The sequence below is a fragment of the Diplotaxodon limnothrissa genome, linkage group LG3 (assembly GCF_057381915.1).
Source record: "Diplotaxodon limnothrissa isolate DT_005_m linkage group LG3, D_limnothrissa_male_GT1.1, whole genome shotgun sequence".
NCBI classification, from domain to species: domain Eukaryota; kingdom Metazoa; phylum Chordata; class Actinopteri; order Cichliformes; family Cichlidae; genus Diplotaxodon; species Diplotaxodon limnothrissa.
The window spans coordinates 50450777-50472308 of record NC_140598.1 but is presented as its reverse complement, the minus strand read 5'-3'; the positions used below and the strand labels follow the sequence as shown (position 1 = coordinate 50472308).

At 40.9% G+C, this 21532-nt stretch overlaps 1 protein-coding gene across 1 annotated transcript; it reads right to left on the bottom strand.

Annotated features, from left to right (window-relative positions):
* Window positions 1-106: 106 nt before the first annotated feature.
* On the bottom strand, window positions 107-20125 carry LOC146636457 (ubiquitin carboxyl-terminal hydrolase 11-like). Its single transcript, XM_085350335.1, has 10 exons — window positions 20067-20125; window positions 19867-19969; window positions 19622-19768; window positions 4781-4835; window positions 4316-4420; window positions 4082-4219; window positions 3905-3942; window positions 3784-3824; window positions 3489-3680; window positions 107-126 (listed from the first exon to the last, which is right to left on the bottom strand). The coding sequence occupies exons 1-10, from the start codon at window positions 20104-20106 to the stop codon at window positions 107-109; spliced, it is 879 nt and encodes a 292-aa protein (XP_085206461.1). The 5' UTR covers window positions 20107-20125.
* Between the last annotated feature and the right edge of the window lie 1407 nt (window positions 20126-21532).

The following is a 21532-nucleotide window of genomic DNA, read 5'->3' as shown; positions in this document are numbered from 1 at the left end:
TACTGGACATAAGAGATGGACTTTCTCATCACTTTCCGAAGTTTTGCAACACCATTTGTTTTGCAACTCCGTTTGCAGACCCCCATTCATCTCACCTGAGACGCCTTTATTCTGGGCCCCTGGAGGCTGCAAACGCCAACACAGAGGGAGAAGATCTGGCATTCTGGTTCGCCTGAGACGGCGCACTAACAGACCACCACTACCCAGTTTATTACTGGCTAATGTGCAGTCTCTGGACAGCAAGCCGTGCGAGCTTCGGGCACGGATCTCATTCCAGCGAGAGATGCGGGACTGCTGCGTGATCTGCCTCACAGAAACCTGGCTATCGGACAAGGTACCGGACTCCGCAATACAACTACTGGGGTTCTCCGTGCACCATGCGGACAGGTCACAGGAGCTAACTGGGAAAAGCAGAGGCGGTGGTGTGTGTTTCATGATCAACAACAGCTGGTGTGATTATGCGAACGTGCACCCAATCCTATATATATATATATATATATATATATATATATATAGGAGGTGGCACTCAGTGCTGTGTAGGGTTTTAATGGTATTCTTTTAACTCTGGACTCTGGCAGCCCTGCTGTCCTCTCGTTATTGGACCCGACAGAAGCCCATGATATCCTGCTATCACGGCTGGAATCATGTGCTGGCCTAAAAGGGTCTGCTCTTCAGTGGTTTCGGTCCTACTTATCTGGAAGGACTTTTATGTAAACATTGGCCCTCACAGCTCCTAAATAGCCTCTCTTAATTATGGTGTATCTCAAGGCTCTATTTTGGGTCCTGCCTTGTTTGCACTGTATATGTTGCCACTGGGGTCTATTTTCTCAAAGTACAACCTTTCATTTCACCGTTTTGCAGATGACATGCAAATCTATCTGCCTTTAAAAGCAGGGACAGACTCACTCCAGCTATTGTCATGCTGCCTTGATGACATTAAACAGTGGATGTCTTGAATTTTTTTTTTAATTAAATGAAAACAAAAAAGGAATTGTCAATTTTGGTAACTTTGTTAATAAACAAACCGAGGCACTGCACCCCTTATCTTCATACTGTAAGTCAAATGTTAAAATCCTTGGTTTGTATCTTGATGGTTCCTTTAAACTGTGTAGGCAGGTGAGCATAGTAGTCCTATCTAGCTTTTTTCATTTAAGACAGGTAGCCAAGGTTAAGCCATACCTTTGAATGTGTTATTCATCAATTCATTACTTGCAGCCTGGATTACTGCAATTCTTTGTACTTTGGTTCGGACCTGGCCTCTCCCTCCCACACTTTCACCTAAACATTTTGGTTTTAACACCCTGTTGTTGTTGTCTTAGTTGCTTTTATTGACTTATTTTATTTATTTATTAGTTTTTCTATATTTTACTGCATCATTGTTTTGCATTTTATTTATTTTAGTGGCATTTTACATTATTAAGCACTTTGTGCAGCATGGACTGATTGGAAATGTGCTATATAAATAAACTTGACCTTGAACTTGACCATCTTACAGGGTGGAAGACACATCATGTGCTTTGAAAAAAAGAAATGTAACATATCCCGATCAAAAGTTTAAGACCACTTGAAAAATGGCAACAAAAAATAAATCTATCCTGTGTCTTCCCCTGATCTAAATCCAATTGAGAACCTTTGGGGATGAATGACAAGGAAGGTTTACAAAAATGGACAACAGTTCCAGACAGTAGATGCCCTTCATGCAGCCGTCTTTACCACTTGGAGAAATGTTCCCACTCAACTCATGGAAACACTTGCATCAAGCACGCTGCAACACATTTTTGAAGTGATCAACAATAATGGTGGAGCTACTCATGACTGAGTTCATGTTTTTAACTTTGATTTCTATTTTGGGGGGGTTTAGAGGGTTTTTTGGAGGTGTGGTCCTAAACTTTTGATCAGCTGTAAAACAAACTGTTTCAGATTAAGAGTTGTTTTCAATAAATTGCATGGTCAGAAAAATGTTTTATCTCACTAACATTTCTTCTTTTTGCATGTTGAAGCTCTAATTGGAATCTTGTTAAGATCCAACCATGCAAAATATGATTTTTTGCCATGTTTCAAGTGGTTTTAAACTTTTAATCAGGACTGTATATATGTATAATAGGTTTCGATTACATGTCATTTTATTGGGCCAGCTAACACAAAGAAAACTGGCTTATTTGCAGTAACTTAACAGGTAAACTGACCCAGTTTTACAAAGAACAGGTGCATTCACTGTTTAATAATTTTTACTGTACCTGAGTTGATGTCCAGTTTTGAACTGATTTCATGTGTGTAAGCTGTATCTTTCTTTAAGTTATCAAACAAGATGTCAAGAGGGTGATCAATATACTGACTTCTTCCAGGGTTCCTACAGCAATTAAACAAACTAGTCACATGGTGTTACATGTTCACTCCAATGTTTATTCATTTTAAATATGGATAAATCTTGGGTATTTTAAGCTGTGTAACAAACCTTGTCACAGCTTTTCTGAACTCTTTGGTCATGAATAGCACTTGTAGCACACTGTTTAAGTAACATGTTGCTCCTTGGTTTACTAGCCCATGGTACTTGTTGGCTAGAAGGAGATAATCAATGATCAATTTAAATTGTAGAACTGTTTCTGTGAAAGATAAACTAGGTGAACAGTGCATAGTGTTGTCAGTTACAGGAATAGGCACTAGCAAAATACGTAGTGTAAAAATACATCATGTTGATTTCATTCATGTGACCACATGACACATTACTATCAGTGCTACTTCTCTGATTCTCCATGAGTCCTTTGTTTCCTGGAAAACTGTTCACCAAAAGACTGATCTCTTTTCATACCTTGTCTATTGTGTCCTGTTTTTTTTTAAATTAGTGATGATCTCTCTTTCTAAACAGATATGTATATCACTTCCTGTCCCTGATTCTGTTATACTGTGCTTTGACTATAATCAGCTCATATCTATTATCAGCTAATAGCTGATGACTTAGACCTCCTCTAATCTCACGGAAGTCTTTTTCTTTCTTGTCTTCTTTGTGCACCTTCACCATCTCTCTTATCTTGCTTATTGTTTTTATTTTGCTCTTTATCATTTTCTCACATCTTCCGTTTACCTTCAGCCACCTTTCCATTGCATTAAAACATATACGGAGTCTTTAAGCATTACTGATCCTCTATTTCCATCTCTTGTTTTACTTCTATTAGCTTCATCTGTGCTATTACTGTCTACCATCTCAGCTATCATCATCTGCTTGTCCTTATCTCTTAGTCTGTACTCTCTCATTTCTTCATTTTGTTCTACTTTCAGACTGTGTTGGTTATCCTGGTGATCACTGCCTTTTCTGGGTTTTAAATTTGCATCCTGCTGGTGCTCGGCATCATTCTTGTGGTCATCAGACTCCTGATTATCAGTTTTTCTTTTCTTTGTAATGTGGTCACTGCTTTCATTGTCTACATGTTCCATGTCTTTGTTTTTCCTGTTTCTTGCCAAGTACTTTTCTTTCTCCTTTTCCTGTTTACTTTCATCTTTATTCTCTACATCATTCATTATCATCTGCTGATCTTTTCCCTGTATGTCCACAAGGTTATAGTCCATGCCTGCTGCCTCACCTTCGTCTCTCCCTGTGGTCTTTACAACCTGTTCTTGTTGCTCATTGGCTGAAGCTCCACCAGTGGGTGCCTCACTGATGTGTTGTGTGTCTGCAGCATGCACTGGAAATGAAATCAAAACAGTCAAAATCATTTCAAACTGCCAGTGTGATACAATCATTCACAGAAACATCAATAAGTTAATCATAAATGTTTCCAATCTTACTTTTCTTTCTCCTGTAGAACAGAAGATAAGCACTGCTGGATCTAGTAAGAGCATGGTAAAAGTAAAGTAGGGTCAGTTTAATATTCAGTTGTTTTGGAAGAAAATTCAGATAAAAGCTTACGTGTTATTTCTGTCCAGCTGGAATGGTCCTTCTGGAAGCTGTTAATATAAAGAATACAAAGGTGATCATCTATAGGCTAAATACTTTTTTCTATTAAGCACAAAACTGCATCAATTTGTGTTAAAGTATTTATCTCTTGGGAACAATACCAGTGAAAAAAAAATCCATCAGGTTTACCAATTTGACATAAGTGTCATCGAAGTTGTACCATCTGTCATCATCCTCATCATCCTGCGATTTGATTGTTACGGTGTAATGTCCGAATCTCAAGTCATCAAAGTGCTCGACAAATGCATAAAGCTCATAGGTCTGGTTCTAACGAGTAAAAAGAAAGGGGAAAAAAAGAGCTAAATTAGTATAAGGAATCAGAAACCAAAAAGTAATGACAACATAATGAATTATTTAGTATACCTCTGGTATTTGTAGGGTCTTAGGAACTATCACCTCTTGTCTTATTTTCATGCATCTCTTCAACAGCAGCGTCAAAACATCTGGATGATGCCTCATTTCCAATTTCTAATTGAAACACAGAAACATTATTCTTTTATGTTTTTATAAAAGAGTTGGAAATTTCTATGACTGGCAAATAAAAACACTGGAAAAAAAAGTTAAGGAAGAGTTGCTGGACAATGGCAAAACCTACAGTTATTTCCGCACTATAAGGCGCACTTAAAATCCTTTAATTTTCTAAAAAAAATCTTCAGTGCGCCTTATAATCCGGTGCGCCTTATGGATGAATTCTGATTGTGTTTACTAACCTCGAACCGATTTTATGTGGTACACGGCGCTCAAAAGTCTTTCAAAAAATGTTTTAGTATGACTTTAGCAAGCTAATAAGCTGCACCGCTTGATGGACTGTCGGTGCATCATGGCTACCGTAGTCAGTAGCCTCGTGGACTCATAGTAATCTGGGTCCAAAACTCCTTCAGGTCTAAAATTAAACGAACACTGAGGCACACAGAGAGTTAAAAACTGTCTAAATTCTTCCATCTTTAATAAAATGATCAGCGTTGCTGCTTTACCAGGTGTTACAATTGAGTTTAACATCCAGTCATCCATGAAAACAGAATTTATTACATTTAACGGAGTTCGAAGTTAGCAGGAAGTTAGCTCGCTGGTTTCGTTAGTAGCCTAAAAATGATGTCCCATGTTATGACTGAGAGATCTGTGGAAAAAAATAAAACATACAGCCCTGCTATCACTTCCAACATAAATGAAGACAGAAAACAACACAGCAGTGACGTTTGTAGGGTTACTGAAGTTGGGCTAACTGGTATATAATGATGTGCTATGTGCTGATCGCTAGCGACACAGCTATGTTAGCATAACATAAAGCATAACAAGTTTAACATCTAGGCATCCATGAAAACAGAATTTATTAAATTTAATGGAGTTAGAAGTTAGCAGAAAGTTAGCAGTACATTAGCTCGCTAGTTTCGCTAGTTACCTAAACATGATATAGCATGTTCTGACTGAGAGATTTCTGGAAAAAAATAAAAAGTACAGCCCTGCTATAACTTCCAACATAAATGAAGACAGAAAACTACACAGCAGTGACATTTGTAGGGTTGGGATAGTTGGTATATAATGCTGTGCTATGTGATCGCTAGTGACACAGCTATGTTAGCATAACATAAACACAGTGAAGCTGGAGGATGAACGCTAACTTTTTTCCACTCGATAAAAGTTCCTGATGGTTTTTGACAAATGCAATCGCATGGAAAGATGCTGTAAACGGACCAAACTGCAGTCAGGAGAACAACTGAGATGATCCATCCGCAAACGAGGTTAGTCATTAATATAAGATAACCTTTATTAGTCCCACATGTGGGAAATTTGTTTTGTTAGAGCAGAAAGTGGACAGTGTAAAGTTACATAGCAAAAATTATAAGGGGTTTAATGCGCCTTATAATCCGGTGCGCCTTATGCATGAAAACAGACCCGTTCATCGACAGGGCGCCTTCTAATCCGATATGGTCCAAAAAATACGGTAATTATTTTGATCAATAATGAGGTCACAACATTTTAAGATGAAACAGAGATTATATATATATATATATATATATATATATATATATATATATATATTTTGGTGAACTGTAAGCCCAAACCTGTGAGCTTCAAGCGTTCCACAGAAACATAGAAGGTTATGGACAGACTTTATTTGCTTGTTTCCATCTCAGTGACTTCAGCGACTTCTGATGTATCTGCCACACAGTGGAAATTTTTATTTGTCTTTCATAATTGGTTTTGTGTCATGGGTTTGTCCTGAGGTGGCCTATCAGCTGGTAAAAAGACCTTTTTAAAAGGAAGCTGGATGAGCACTGCAGGAAGCCCAGATATGAAGACAAGGAACACATAGAAGCCAGGTGTTGGAAAGATTCTGCTGCCCGATTGTCAGGGGTGTAATGCAGCGACCCAGTTCTGACAGCAGGAATGGTGACAGTAGGAGACAACGCATGTGATCGACAGCAGGGCAGAGGTGCACCTCTGCCTGCATTTGTGAGTAGTGTCTCCACTGTTGTTTACCGGGTTCAGCCGTGTTGAGGGAAGGTCGCCATGGCTATTAGCCAGGCCAGCTTCCCGGACAATGGCTATGGCCAGTATTTGTCTGTTTATAGGGTGATGCCATGAGAGAAGATGTTGTGGCATCGAGTAAGAGGCTCGAGTGCAGAGTGCAAGCTGGGCTGTTATGGGACGAGCCCGATGGAAAGACAAGATGGAGATGTGAGGCTTCTCCTTGACCTTCTGGGACCAGGCTGGCGTGATCCCCACTCAAAAGAGAAATTGCTCCTCTGTTTTCAACTACGAGGAATATTCACCATGGCTTTGTAGGACAATGGGATCATGGGACTGTGGGGGATTTCGGTGCACAGGGAACATTACATTTTATAAGTTTTGTTAGAATTCTTTGTTCATTTCTGGGGGATTTTAGTGTAATGACAACATTTTATTGCTTACATTTTTGTAGAATAGTTTGTTCTATTTGTGCTTTCCTGCCTGGGAATAAACTTTTCCTGATAAGACCTGTAACATCTCTGTGCCCTGGGTTTCTGACTCGCTCACTCCCCCCTTGTATTTAAGTACGACAGTACGACATTCTGGCACAGTACCTTTAGTGTCTACATATATTTGAATTATTACAAATGATTGTATTGCCAGGTGTATATAGAGGCTGAAGCTGTGGGAAGGCCTACAACGTCAATCTCCAGAGATTTTCACTGCAACTCAAGTAAAATCAGCTCAGTGATGCGGGAAAAATAAGACCTGGTGAAGTAGCAGACAGCCTTTTGTGATCTGGAAAAAACACAAAAATCTGTGCTCCTTACCAAAATGTCAAAGTTAAATTCTAGACATGCAAGATGATCCATGTTTTTTTTTTTGGCAGTTTCAACTTCACCATTACTTACCACACTGGTTTCCATAATGTTAAACCAGATGCCCTTTCAGTTTTCTAAAGAAACCAAACAGCACAATCTCCTGTAAATTTACGCTCAGTCATGGGTACATTCAGGAACAGCTGACTTGAGAGAGCACGTGGGTGTATATGGCTGTAGCAACTCAGAGAGATAAGATGGAGCTAGGCCATGGAGGGCTTTAAAAGCAAATAAAATAATTTTAAAATAAATCCTAAAAAGAATGGGCAGCCAGTGAAGTGAAGCTAAAATAGGAGAAATGTGCTCAAACTTTTGAGTGTCAGTTAAAAGATGAGCTGCGGCATTTTGCAATCTCTGTAGATGACTTATGTATGAAGCACTGACCCCTATATAAAGTGCATTACAGTAATCCAGCCGAGTGCTAACAAAGGCGTGGATAACTGTCTCAAAGTGCTGCCATGAAGGAATTGGCTCTATTTTAGCCAGCTGCCTCAGCTGAAAGAAGCTTGATTTTACGACTGCCTTAATCTGACCATCAAGCTTCAGTTCACAGTCCACTTTGACCCCCAGGTTTGTGACAGTTGGCTTATTTTACTGGGCCAAGGTATCTAAATACACATTGGGGGTCTCAGTGGGGTTACCAAAAACCATAACCTCAGTCTTTTTGCCATTGAATTTTAAAAAGTCAAGAAACATCCAAGCCTTAATGGCATCAAAACACTGAAGTAATGGCTGTACAGAGTATTTTCCTTTTTTCTTTAGAGTGACATAGATCTGACAGTCATCACCACAGAAGTGAAATGCAATGCCGTGTTTTCCCAGTATAGAACCAAGAGGGAGCAGATATAAAGAAAAGAGGAGGGGGCCTAGAAATGAGCCCTGTGGGACACCACACAAGAGAGGAGCAGAGGACGACACAAGGCCACAGAGACTGACACAAAAAGTTCTCCCCGCCAAGTAGGACCTGAACCACTCCAGTGCTGTGCCCCTAATGCCCACCCAGTGCTACAAACGAGAGTGTAAAATGGCATGATCCACTGTATCAAAAGCAGCTGTCAAATCTAAAAGCACAAGAAAAAACACAGTCGCCAACATCAGTAGCTAAAAATATGTCATTAAAAACTTTTAAAAGGGCTGATTCAGTGCCATGAAAGGGTATAAACCAGACTGGAAAACCTGTAAAATATTTAGCTTTTTTCAGGAAGGTCATTAATTGGCTGTGAACTATTTTTTCAAGAATTTTGGAAAGAAAAGGTAGTTTGGAGATAGGCCTGTAATTTGCAAGAATTGTAGGATCAAGAACAGTTTTTTTTAATCAGAGGTCTGACTACAGCATGTTTAAAATCTTTAGGGACTACACCTGACACCAAACTGTGGTTTACCAGCTCAAGAACCAAAGGTCCAACTGTTGGTAACACCTTTTTTAAGAGTCGATGAGGGACAGCATCATTTGGAGACCCTGCAGGCTTAAAACGACTAAGAGTCTCCTTTAAAGAGGACAGAGTCACCGACTCAACCCTGTCAAAGACAGCAGAGCAGGAAGCAGAGACTGAGGGGTCATGAGCAGAAGGAGAGAGTTGAGCCCTGGTGTAGGAGTCGCAATAAAAAAAAATGTAAAAAATTTTCACAGGCTGCAGACGAAGGCTCGATACAGTCAGTGGTGCACTAAGAACAGAGTTAATAGTTTTAAATAAAACACGCGGGTTGTGACAGTTTGACAGAATAATGTCAGATAAGTTATATCTTCTGCCACTTCTGTCCCATTTGAGAGACTGTTGTTACTTGCAGGTCACATAGTAACAAAATAAGTGAACTGCCTTGAGCTCTGAAAATGTGAACAAGCTAGTTTGTCTAAGTAACTGGCTGAAAGAGACGGACATGGAGGCATTGTGATGATCACACAATTTTAGCCTAATGTACAAAATAATTTTGGCTAAGGTTACTCAGAGTTTGAAGGTCAAGCTGGTCAAAAAACCTTTTATGCTTCTGCGTTATTTTTATAAGAAGAAAAACTGCACTTTATGTTCAAAGTTTTATTATTATTATTTAAAGACAATACCATGTTGAAAACGTAATTAAAGTACTTAAACAGCACTTTATTTTTAAGTCTGCCCAATTTTGGCCAGGAATATTATTTTTTCTCTGTTTTGGATTGAATTGCAGTTTAAATGCTTTTTTCCATAAATTAAAAGAGCTTGAGTTTACAATATGCATGTCTATTATTTGATTCTGTCGCCCACTAAAACCCTTTTAAATTAAAAAAAACCCCAAAAAAACATTTGCGCTTTGGGGCAAATTTTCTTGTGCGATTAAATGTGATTAATCTAGATTAATTAATTCCAAAGCCTCTAATTAATTAGATTAATTTTTTTAATCGAGTCCTACTCCTATACACATATACACACACACACACACACTCACCTGGGGTATCTGTATCCAGGGGTCCTAAAGTTAGACCCCCATGCTAAGCGAGCCTACAGGGAGTGCAGAATTATTAGGCAAGTTGTATTTTTGAGGAATAATTTTATTATTGAACAACAACCATGTTCTCAATGAACCCAAAAAACTCATTAATATCAAAGCTGAATGTTTTTGGAAGTAGTTTTTAGTTTGTTTTTAGTTTTAGCTATTTTAGGGGGATATCTGTGTGTGCAGGTGACTATTACTGTGCATAATTATTAGGCAACTTAACAAAAAACAAATATATACCCATTTCAATTATTTATTTTTACCAGTGAAACCAATATAACTTCTCCACATTCACAAATATACATTTCTGACATTCAAAAACAAAACAAAAACAAATCAGCGACCAATATAGCCACCTTTCTTTGCAAGGACACTCAAAAGCCTGCCATCCATGGATTCTGTCAGTGTTTTGATCTGTTCACCATCAACATTGCGTGCAGCAGCAACCACAGCCTCCCAGACACTGTTCAGAGAGGTGTACTGTTTTCCCTCCTTGTAAATCGCACATTTGATGATGGACCACAGGTTCTCAATGGGGTTCAGATCAGGTGAACAAGGTGGCCATGTCATTAGTTTTGCTTCTTTTATACCCTTTCTTGCCAGCCATGCTGTGGAGTACTTGGACGCGTGTGATGGAGCATTGTCCTGCATGAAAATCATGTTTTTCTTGAAGGATGCAGACTTCTTCCTGTACCACTGCTTGAAGAAGGTGTCTTCCAGAAACTGGCAGTAGGACTGGGAGTTGAGCTTGACTCCATCCTCAACCCGAAAAGGCCCCACAAGCTCATCTTTGATGATACCAGCCCAAACCAGTACTCCACCTCCACCTTGCTGGCGTCTGAGTCGGACTGGAGCTCTCTGCCCTTTACCAATCCAGCCACAGGCCCATCCATCTGGCCCATCAAGACTCACTCTCATTTCATCAGTCCATAAAACCTTAGAAAAATCAGTCTTGAGATATTTCTTGGCCCAGTCTTGACGTTTCAGCTTGTGTGTCTTGTTCAGTGGTGGTCGTTTTTCAGCCTTTCTTACCTTGGCCATGTCTCTGAGTATTGCACACCTTGTGCTTTTGGGCACTCCAGTGATGTTGCAGCTCTGAAATATGGCCAAACTGGTGGCAAGTGGCATCTTGGCAGCTGCACGCTTGACTTTTCTCAGTTCATGGGCAGTTATTTTGCGCCTTGGTTTTTCCACACGCTTCTTGCGACCCTGTTGACTATTTTGAATGAAACGCTTGATTGTTCGATGATCACGCTGCAGAAGCTTTGCAATTTTGAGACTGCTGCATCCCTCTGCAAGATATATCACTATTTTTGACTTTTCTGAGCCTGTCAAGTTCTTCTTTTGACCCATTTTGCCAAAGGAAAGGACGTTGCCTAATAATTATGCACACCTGATATAGGGTGTTGATGTCATTAGACCACACCCCTTCTCATTACAGAGATGCACATCACCTAATATGCTTAATTGGTAGTAGGCTTTCGAGCCTATACAGCTTGGAGTAAGACAACATGCATGAAGAGGATGATGTGGACAAAATACTCATTTGCCTAATAATTCTGCACTCCCTGTACAGCAGACATGAGCGAGAGAGATAAATATGAAGTCATGCTGACTCGGACATCACCCGGATCAACAAGGTCCGTGTCAGGTGTTGAGGAACCAGGACACCCTTATGAGAAGTGGGCTGCTGGAACAAGAAGGCATCGGTGGGCATGAGACGAAAATAGGGCGTTGTTGGAATGCTACTATGCAAGTAACCCTGGCAAAAGGGGTTACATAAATAGGATGAGGGACCAATGGAATCTTTGATACCCAACATCCGCTTTGATGGCGAAACAATTAGTAGCTCAGTGTTCCAACATTCGGAAGAAGGGATTGCTCTCACAGCTAGAGATTGACGAGGTTCAACACACATGCTACGGCAAGGGGGAGCCAGGACGACAGGTCAGGGGGAAGATATCGTCACCCCCACCCAAGATTGGGCACCAAGCCCCAAGTGCAATAGAAGAAGGATCGTTGAGTGCGAGAGGAACTGACCTGAGAGATAGAATCATGTAGGCCTATTTAACACCATAGACAGTTTACACAAGACAATTTCATTTGTTATATGAATGTTATTTATTTTAACTGTCATAAACAGGATGTGACAAGTGATAATAATAACAACTGTACTGCATTAAAACATTCACAGCAGGTGGGATAGCCAATCTTTAAGTGATGACGTGATGAACCCTGCTTCTGGGTCCAAACTACTCTTTGTTTATTAAGGCTGTTGTGTTTTTAACATGTTTTAATGCATTGTATCTTGTTCTATTTGATCTAAACAAGCCCCTAAAAAAGTCAGTGATCAAGCCTCTCTCAGTTTTTATCATCGCTATTAATTTTAAAGCTCAGTTTTTAAAACCTTAAGATGTAAGTACAGCCCAACCCATGCAGCAGTATATTAATGACTAACCTCATCTTGCAGTTGTTCTCCTGACTGAAGTTTGGTCCATTTACAGCATCCTGCCATGCGATTGCATTTGTCCCTAACCTTCGGGAGCCCTCACGTTAACTTTTATCGAGTGGAAAAAAGTAAGCACTCATCCTCCAGCTTCAGTGTTTATGTTATGCTAACATAGCTGTGTCGCTAGCAATCACATAGCACATCATTATATACCAGCTAGCTCAGTATCAGTAATCCTACAAATGCCACTGCTGTTTAGTTTTCTGTCTTCATTTATATGAGAAGTGATAGCACAGTTGTATGTTTTAATTTTTGCTGTGGCGATTAAGCTGCCGGATTTTTGGCTTCACGACCCTCCTTCGTGGTTCGTACACGTCGAAGCTCAGTTTGCTTTTTGTGGTGTTTCAGCCGACAACACAAAATACCATCATGTGGTAGCTTCGCTGGATCCGCTGTCTGCCCGCTGTGTGATGACCCTCCTCCGGGATCCCCCCACCCAAGGGAAATATACCACTCTCAAGGCGCTGCTGCTGCGGTGCTACTTCATCTGTGATACAGAGCGGGCAGAGAAACTCCTCTCTCTCTCGGGCCTGGGTGATGGTACCACTCTCGAGCTCATGGAGAGCATGCTGTCCGTGCTAGGAATGGATGACGGCAGATTCCTCTTCACTCACCTCTTCCTCCGACAATTGCTGGTGCAAGCTGGCCTGGCCAACTACCCGCTGCTGGCCACAAAGGATTACCGCTCACTCGCAGAAGAAGCGGATTGCATTCTCCTGGCTACCAGGAGCTTCAGCACCCAGGTAAGAGTTCCCGACTCACCGACAGCATCTCCCGCGCCCCCACCAATTCTCCCGGGGGCCTCCGACTCATTGATGGTGGCTGGAATCGCGGCACGGTGGCACCAAGGAAAAGGGCTGGCTTTTTATCATTAGCGTGACAGCGCCATGCCACCTTTGCAGTTTTAAAAGCTCTATATAACAATCAGTCCATTTCGTCATTTTACTTTTGCACTATTATGTTCTGGCACATGTTGTTATTACATGGCTTGATTAAGGTACACATTAGGCTGACAGCTGGGGCCAGAGCTGAAACTGTTCTGGGCCAGCACAGGGCCAGCAGTGTGCCTGCAAATGGCCCGTGGCTGCACACAACTTACACATGGCCCATATACCGCAAAGAATGACAGCCCTTTGGTGGCCCAGATCAGGTTTGCCAGAGGTAATCCACATATGGGCCAGCACAGGACCACCAATGTGTCTGCAACTGGCCTTGTGCTGGCCCATGTGTTGGCCACCTCTGGCAAACCCGATCTGGGCCACCAAAATGCTGTCATTCTTTGCGGTATGTGGGCCATATGTAAGCACAATGTGTGGGCCAGATCTGGGCCATACCAATTTTGCTATGTGGATATATATAGGAATAATAAAAATGATAACTTACAATAGCAGCATCACTTTTGCATGCACACCTGTCACAGTATAGCTGGTTTCCTCCACCAGCATCTGATTGACTGAAATATTTGGCAACGGCATCTGTCTGAAAAATATATTCATGTCACTTGCTGCTGAAATTTACTAACAGATTAAACGAGAAGGTCATTTACGCCACCCAAACCTGCTACCACTGATGTATAAATCATTTCCCATAATTTTTGCAAATGTTTATGTAAATGAGTTTCACTTAAATGGTGAAATGTCTAATCAAAATGTGCTGAAATGTAAGTTAGATATAACTAGTGTCATAATTAGTCTAACTAATACATTCTAGCAAAGTCTGAATGCATTAAAGAGGTAGACAAGATATCAGTGCTCACCACACTGTAATCTCTGGTGTCAGATTGCACCAGTTGAAGAGGTAGAGTCCAAAATGGATCATCTGTTCCTGTCTCTGTACTACATGTAGAGCACTTGTTCCTGTGTGTCAGCACTCCCTGGAATATCTTAAAAGACAACCACACAAAAGGTTGTTAGCTTATATGTAAATTTAATTAACATATTTGTAATATCTAAACTGCAGTCTTTACCTGTGAGGCTTCAGGACTAGTTAGACTGAGAATCTTCTCAAAGCACTCAGCTGCGTCACCTCGTATGGTGGTATTGAAGAAAAAAAAAATGCTATAACACATCTGTCAATGTAACATGTACTTAAAAAGATCATGATAATGATGATTTGAACATTTTAACAAATGCCATAGAATCCCTGTAGCTTTCCAAAAACAATATTTTCACTCGACACATTCATACTTGCATTTAAAATCTAGGTAATCTTCTAGAATCTAGGATCTCCACAAAGCACTCAGCAGCACACCTTGTATGTGCACTGCAGCATAAAGGTTTAAATGAAAATATATTATTTAACATTATAAATTATTATTTTTATTTATACTTCAGTATAACATGTAAATAATGAGATTGGGGAAATGAGGAGTTTCACATAAATGAATACTGGGGAAACTATCAAGAAATAATCATAGGGGAAATCTCAAAACAGTGAGATTTAAAAAAGCCAAAAAAAAAGAAACTAAAAGAAAAACACAGCTTAAGAGTGATCATATATATGATACAGACAGAGAAAAAGGTCATTCAGACACCAAAGGATGCTACAATGATCTATAGTCTAATTAAATATTACAATAATTATAATAATAATAATAATAATAATAATAATAATTTTAACAAATAACATCCATTTATTACTGCTTAGGTGTAGGTTGTGCGGGCAGCAGTCAAAACAGAGATTCTCAGATCTCCCTTTCCCCAGTCATCTCCTCCAGTTCCTCCCAGAGGATACCAAGACATTCCAAAGCTGGTCAAGAGATAAAGTCTCTCAAGTGTGTCCTGGGTTTGCCCTGGGCCTCCTGGTTGGATATACCCGAAATGCCTTACGTAGCTTCTTTTGATGTGAGGAGTACTTCTACTCTGCCATTTATGCAGATACAGTACTTCAATGATTGCAGCTGTTATGGCTTAATGTCTTAGGTAGGGCAGGAGGGGTAGGTGCAGCATGTGGCAGTGGCCAAGGGCGGAGGCCCTAGTGACAGATGCATGGCAATTGAGGCTGGTGATTGGGAGGTGGAATGTATGAATGGGATTCGAGAACTGAATTTGAGAACAGTTATTTGTACTTATATCCCAAATGTGTCTGTGAAGGTTCTCAGTCATCCAGGTCATCGTAGTCAAAGGAGCTTGCAAAGAAAAGCGTCTGGACTTCTTTAAGTTGCTTGAAGACGTTTCATCTCTCATCCGAGAAGCTTCTTCAATTCTAAGGTCAAATGGTGGAGAGTCCCAGATATAAACCTAGTGGGAGTTTCCCCCCGCAGAGGGACAAAAGGACCCCCTGATGATCCTCTAATCACCTGAGCCAAGGTGTGAAACTGGGTGTGGGTCCCAATCAGCCAGAGTTTCGGGTGAGTTCATTGTGAAACCTGGCCCCACCTTATCATGCGAATTCCTGAGATCAGATGGCCCAGGATGTGAGTGGGCGTTAAGGCGTCTGGGAAGGGATCTCAAAACTGGATTATAGATGGCAGAGAGTTGGTGTCGTAAACCACCGCCTCTGTTCAAAGATGGTCGCTCACAGTGGACATAAATGGCTTATTTCACTCCTCTTTCAAACCATCTGTCCTCTCTGTCCAAAATGTGAACATTGGCATCCTCGAAAGAGTGTCCTTTATCCTTAAGATGCAGATGGACAGCTGAGTCTTGTCCTGTGGAGGTTGCTCTTCTATGTTGTGCCATGCGCTTGTGAAGTGGCTGTTTGGTTTCTCCAATGTAGAAGTCTGGGCATTCCTCGCTGCACTGTACAGCATACACCACATTGTTAAGTCTGTGTTTTGGCGTTTTGGCGTTTATATCCCAAATAGTTCAGAGTACCCAGTCTTCTTAGAGTCCATGGGTGGAGAGCTCGAGGGTGCTCCATCTAGTTGTCTTAATGGGACTTCAATACTCACTTAGGCAATGACAGGGAGTCTTCAAAGAACATTATTGTTCAAACATGTTTGAAAATAGGGTTTCAGATTTAAGTAGTTCCATCAGGTGGTGAGGGAAGATGCTGGACAGACCTCCATCCATCCATTCGCTTCCACTTATCCTTTTCAGGGTCGCGGGGGGCGCTGGAGCCTATCCCAGCTGTCATAGGGCGAGAGGCAGGGTACACCCTGGACAGGTCACCAGTCTGTCACAGGGCTAACACACAAGGACAGACAACCATTCACACTCACAGTCACTCGCACATTCACACCTAGTGGCAATTTGGATTATCCAATTAACCTATCCCCACAAGCTGCATGTCTTTGGACGGTGGGAGGAAGCCGGAGTACCCGGAGAGAACCCACGCAAACACGGGGAGAACATGCAAACTCCACACAGAAAGACCCCGGCCTGATGGTGGAATTGAACTCAGGACCTTCTTGCTGTGCGGCAACAGTGCTAACCACCGTGCCACCGTGCTGCCCAGACCTGGCACACCTAAATGTGTAGTGAGGGTGCAATGGGAATGCTTTTCAGAAGCCCTGGTATGCAAGAACGTACACCTCCACCAGAGCTTAAAAAGAACGCCCCCTATCGGGCTTGGCTAGCATGTGGGACTTCAGAGGCAGCTGATGGGTATCTGCAGGCCAAGCAGAACACAGGTCTGGTGGTAGCTGAAGCAAGAACTCAGGTGTAGGAGGAGTTTGGTGAGGTAATTGAACGACTTTCAGACTGCTTCAAAGGGATTCTGGCAAACTGTTAGGCAACTCAGGAGGGGAACGCGGTGCTCTACTTAAAAGGTGTATAGTGCGCGTGGGGCTGCTGACTTCAACTGAGGATCTACTGTAGTTGGGTGGTGGAAGGAATACTTCATGGACCTCCTTAATCTTACCAACACAAAGAGCCTAGGGATGTGGTGGATGACTCAACCTTCACTGGGGCAGAGGTCAGTGAGTTAGTTTTAAAAAAATCCTTGGTGGCAGGACCCCTGGGGTAGACAAGATTTGTAGATAAGGCTCTGGATGTTGTTGGGCTATCTTGATCGACATTCCTCTGCAACACTGCATGGAGATATGGGGTGGGCTCTCTCATAGAGATGGGTGAAGAGTGCAGTCATTCAAGAGAGGCACAGAGTAGAGCCACTACTCCTCCAAACCAAAACAAGCCAGTTGAGATAGAACGGGCATCTGTCTAGAAAGCCTCCTGGGCAAGGTGTTCCAATCATGTCCTACCAGGGGAGACGCTTGTCTAGAACCAAGCTTCACTGGTGAGATTTTATACCCCAGCAATCCTGAGAAGGCCTCAGTGTTCCCCTGAGTAAACTGGGGAGGTGGCTGAGGAGAGGGAGGTCTGGGTTCCTCTGCTTAGGCCCCTGTGACCAGCCACAGATCAGCAGCAGAATGATATTGCGATTTTTTGGTAGAAAAAAACATGCTACAGAGTGCTGTCAACCCGGAAAAGGACACTGTGTTCTCTGAAAGATTAAGTATTACCTACCCCCCTTTACTAATAAATAGCCTATTTATCTTTTCTAAATAGATTAGTTTAAAATTTGGTGCAAACACTTATGAAAGAATTCAAAACTGACCCTGATTATATTGTCAAGACATGAAACATATCAGTATGTAAGGGTTAAATGAGGTTGATGTCCAAAAGTTTTAAAGACTTTTTCTGTGTCACATTTTTTGCAATTTTTAAACTAACTATAAATTTGTAAATTTAAAAAACAAAAAAAACCTTATCAACTTACACTCAACAAAAATATAAACGCAACACCTTTGTTACTGCTCCCATTCCCCATGGGATGGACGTAGAGACCTAAAATTCATTCCAGATACACAATATAACCATCCCTCCCAAACAGTGGTCACAAATCAGTCCAAATGTGTGGTAGTGGGCACATCTGCTATATTGAGATAATCCATCCCACCTCACAGGTGTGCCACATCAGGATGCTGATCTGACATCATGAGTAGTGCACAGGTGTACCTCAGACTGCCCACAACAAAAGGCCACCCTGGAATGTGCAGTTTTGTCTCACAGCAAAATGCCACAGATGCCACAAGCAATGAGGGAGCGTGTAATTGGCATGCTGACAGCAGGAATGTCAACCAGATCTGTCGCCCGTGCATTGAATGTTCATTTCTCAACCATAAGCCGTCTCCACAGGCGTTTCAGAGAATATGGCAGCACATCCAACCGGCCTCACAACCGCAGACCTCGTGTAACCACACCAGCCCAGGACCTCCACATCCAGCAGGTTCACCTCCAAGATCGTCTGAGACCAGCCACCCAGACAGCTGCTGGAACAATTGGTTTGCACAACCAAACAATTTCTGTACAAACTGTCAGAAACCGTCTCAGGGACGCTCAACTGCATGCCCGTCGTCCTCATCGGGGTCTTGACCTGACTCCAGCTCGTCGCCGTAACAGACTTGTGTGGGCAAATGCTCACATTCGATGGCGTCTGGCACGTTGGAGAGGTGTGCGCTTCACGGATGAATCATGGTTCACATTGTTCAGGGCAGATGGCAGCTGAGAATGTCCCAGTTCTTGCATGGCCAGCATACTCACCGGACATGTCACCCATTGAGCATGTTCGGGATGTGCTTGACCGGCGTATACGACAGCGTGTACCAGTTCCCACGAATATCCAACAACCTCGCACAGCCATTGAAGTGGAGTGGACCAACATTCCACAGGCCACAATTGACAATCTGATAGACTCCATGCGACGATGTGTTGCACTGCATGAGGCAAATGGTGGTCACACCAGATACTGACCGGTTCTGGGTCCCCAGACCCCCAATAGCGCAAAAAACTGCACATTCCAGGGTGGCCTTTTGTTGTGGGCAGTCTGAGGTACACCTGTGCACTACTCATGATGTCAGATCAGCATCCTGATGTGGCACACCTGTGAGGTGGGATGGATTATCTCAATATGGCAGATGTGCCCACTACCACACATTTGGACTGATTTGTGACCACTGTTTGGGAGGGATGGTTATATTGTGTATCTGGAATGAATTTTAGGTCTCTACGTCCATCCCATGGGGAATGGGAGCAGTAACAAAGGTGTTGCGTTTATATTTTTGTTGAGTGTATGTTGTTGCTATTGCTTGTATGGTTAAAGATATAAAGAGTAACTCGTTATAAAATAAATAAATGTAGTTATTTCTTAATGCCCCTTTTCTTGGTATTTTATTCTCACAAAATTTATTTTCACAAAACATTATATAAATGTTTTTATCTTTATAAGTGCCACAGCAAATCATCTTCTGTAAATGAGCTTTGCCTTCAGACAGTACTAACCACAACAGATCTCTAATTATACAGGCAGGGTGGACAAGATATATGCTGTGAACATCAACAAAAATATAAAGCAGGTGTTAATTACATTACATTTTACGTTACTACAACTTAACATGTAAGCTGACACAGTTTTCCAAACAGATTCTGTAAGTGTGTGATAATGTTTACTGTACCTGGGTTGATGTCCAGCTTTGAACTGATTTCATGTGTGTAAGCTGTATTTTCCTTTAGTTTATCAAACAAAGTGTTAAGACGGTGATCAATATACTGACTTGCTCCAGGGTTCCTACAGCAATCAAAGTCACATGGTAATACATGTTCACTGCAGTGTTTATTCACTTTAAATATAGACAAATATTTGATATTTTAAGCTCTGTAACAAACCTTGTCACAGCTTCTCTGAAGTCTTTTGTCATGAACAGCACCTGCAGCACACTGTTTAAGTAACACGTTCCTCCTTGGTTTACTAGCCCATGGTACTTGTTGGCTAGAAGGAGATAATCAATGATCAATTTAAATTGTATAACTGTTTCTCTTACATTTCTGTGGATAATCAACTGGTTTAAAAGCTGTTGATCTCTTACCACAGATTGTATCAGTAAGATACCTAAAGAGGAAAGCCATTTTGAATCATGTATCCTCTTCCACTGAATAGTGAAACCCTAGGTAAAAACAAATTTACAGAACAGTACATAGATTTACAGTACATTGACTACAGTATCGATTATTCCATTGATTAAATTGCATAAATTGTTTAAACAATATTTGACTTATTACTGAGAAATTACAAATATTCAAAAGAGAAAAAATATGGATCTTTAAAGATGAACGACTCATTGATTTCCATTTCAGAAATTGGAATATTTAAATAGTTTAACTGCATATAACATTTGTCCAAAGCCCCTTATTTTGTAAACAGCCCAAACTAGGGTATAAAATAAAATAACCTTCACCCTCTTGACTCACCCCTGCTTGCTGCAGATATTACTAGAACATAAAGCAGGACAGATTCCGTCAACCTTCAGAAGGCTGTCCAATTTAAATATCGTTCCAGGCAAAGTTAACAGTTAAATGCGCTTTTATTTTAACTCCTGTCGTTTTTCTTTTTCGTATCCATTGTTGGATCTTACGAAGCACTCTGTGATTTTATATCTTGAAAGGTGCTAGATCAACAAAGTTTTACTTACTTTTATTTGCGAGTTTGTTGAACAGGTGCTTTGAAGGACTCCCGACAGCTGTTTCTAGTAAAGGTTTTAAAGGTGATTAATTAAAATAGTGACTCACGCGCATACTCCTACATACGTTTCTAACGCCTCTGTTTACAAGTGAGCTCTACAGAGTCCTGGTAAATTTTCATTGAGCGTTTTTTGTAGTTGAGTAATTCAAATGACTCTATAAATATGAGCTTATTTTTAAGTGGAAGTTAAATATATTTCGACGAATAGTTAGAAGCTGGAGGTCACATACGCCTCTCCTGTGAAATGAAACAACAAAAGTTAAGTTTCCCTTTCGCTTGAAGCCCCACCTACTAATATGATGCATTCAATGGTTTTCAGAAACACCAGCGTCTATAACCACAAAAATTCTTTTTGCCAAATATGAATGTGTTGTTTAAAATTAATATCGATATTGCACTATTTTTATATTATTTATTACTTATACTATTATGTATATTAATATAAAATTTTCCTCAGAGAAAAAACCAACAAAAGTAAAACACAGTGGCTATGAGCACATTAAAACACTGAAGCTTCAAATACGTGTACCTAAATAAATGCAAATATCATATGACAAAAGCTTTAACACAGAATATTACATAGATCAAACTGTTCAAAACCTTTCTTTTATCAATCTAACAAGATGTTAATATTAGATTGCAAATATCTATTTATAATATAGCATTTATACAATTGAAAAGGTTTCCAAAATCCTCTTTTTTGGTTCTCTCATATCCAGTAAAGGTGTGTAGTTTCTATAAATCCATACATCTCACAATCTCACAAGAAATGAAAAGACAGGACTGAAAAAATGGCTAACAGATTGCAAATAC

What these genes read in the sequence shown, in the direction of transcription:
- LOC146636457 (XM_085350335.1), bottom strand. Translation starts at nt 20,106, where the DNA reads ATGGCTTTCCTCTTTAGGTATCTTACTGATACAATCTGTG. An exon ending in ATCACACACTTACAGAATCT is followed by an intron (nt 4,836 to 19,621) that starts GTTTGGAAAACT and finishes GTTTAATTTTAG; the next exon opens with ACCTGAAGGAGTTTTGGACC. An exon ending in CAGCTGGACAGAAATAACAC is followed by an intron (nt 3,825 to 3,904) that starts GTAAGCTTTTAT and finishes TGCTCTTACTAG; the next exon opens with ATCCAGCAGTGCTTATCTTC.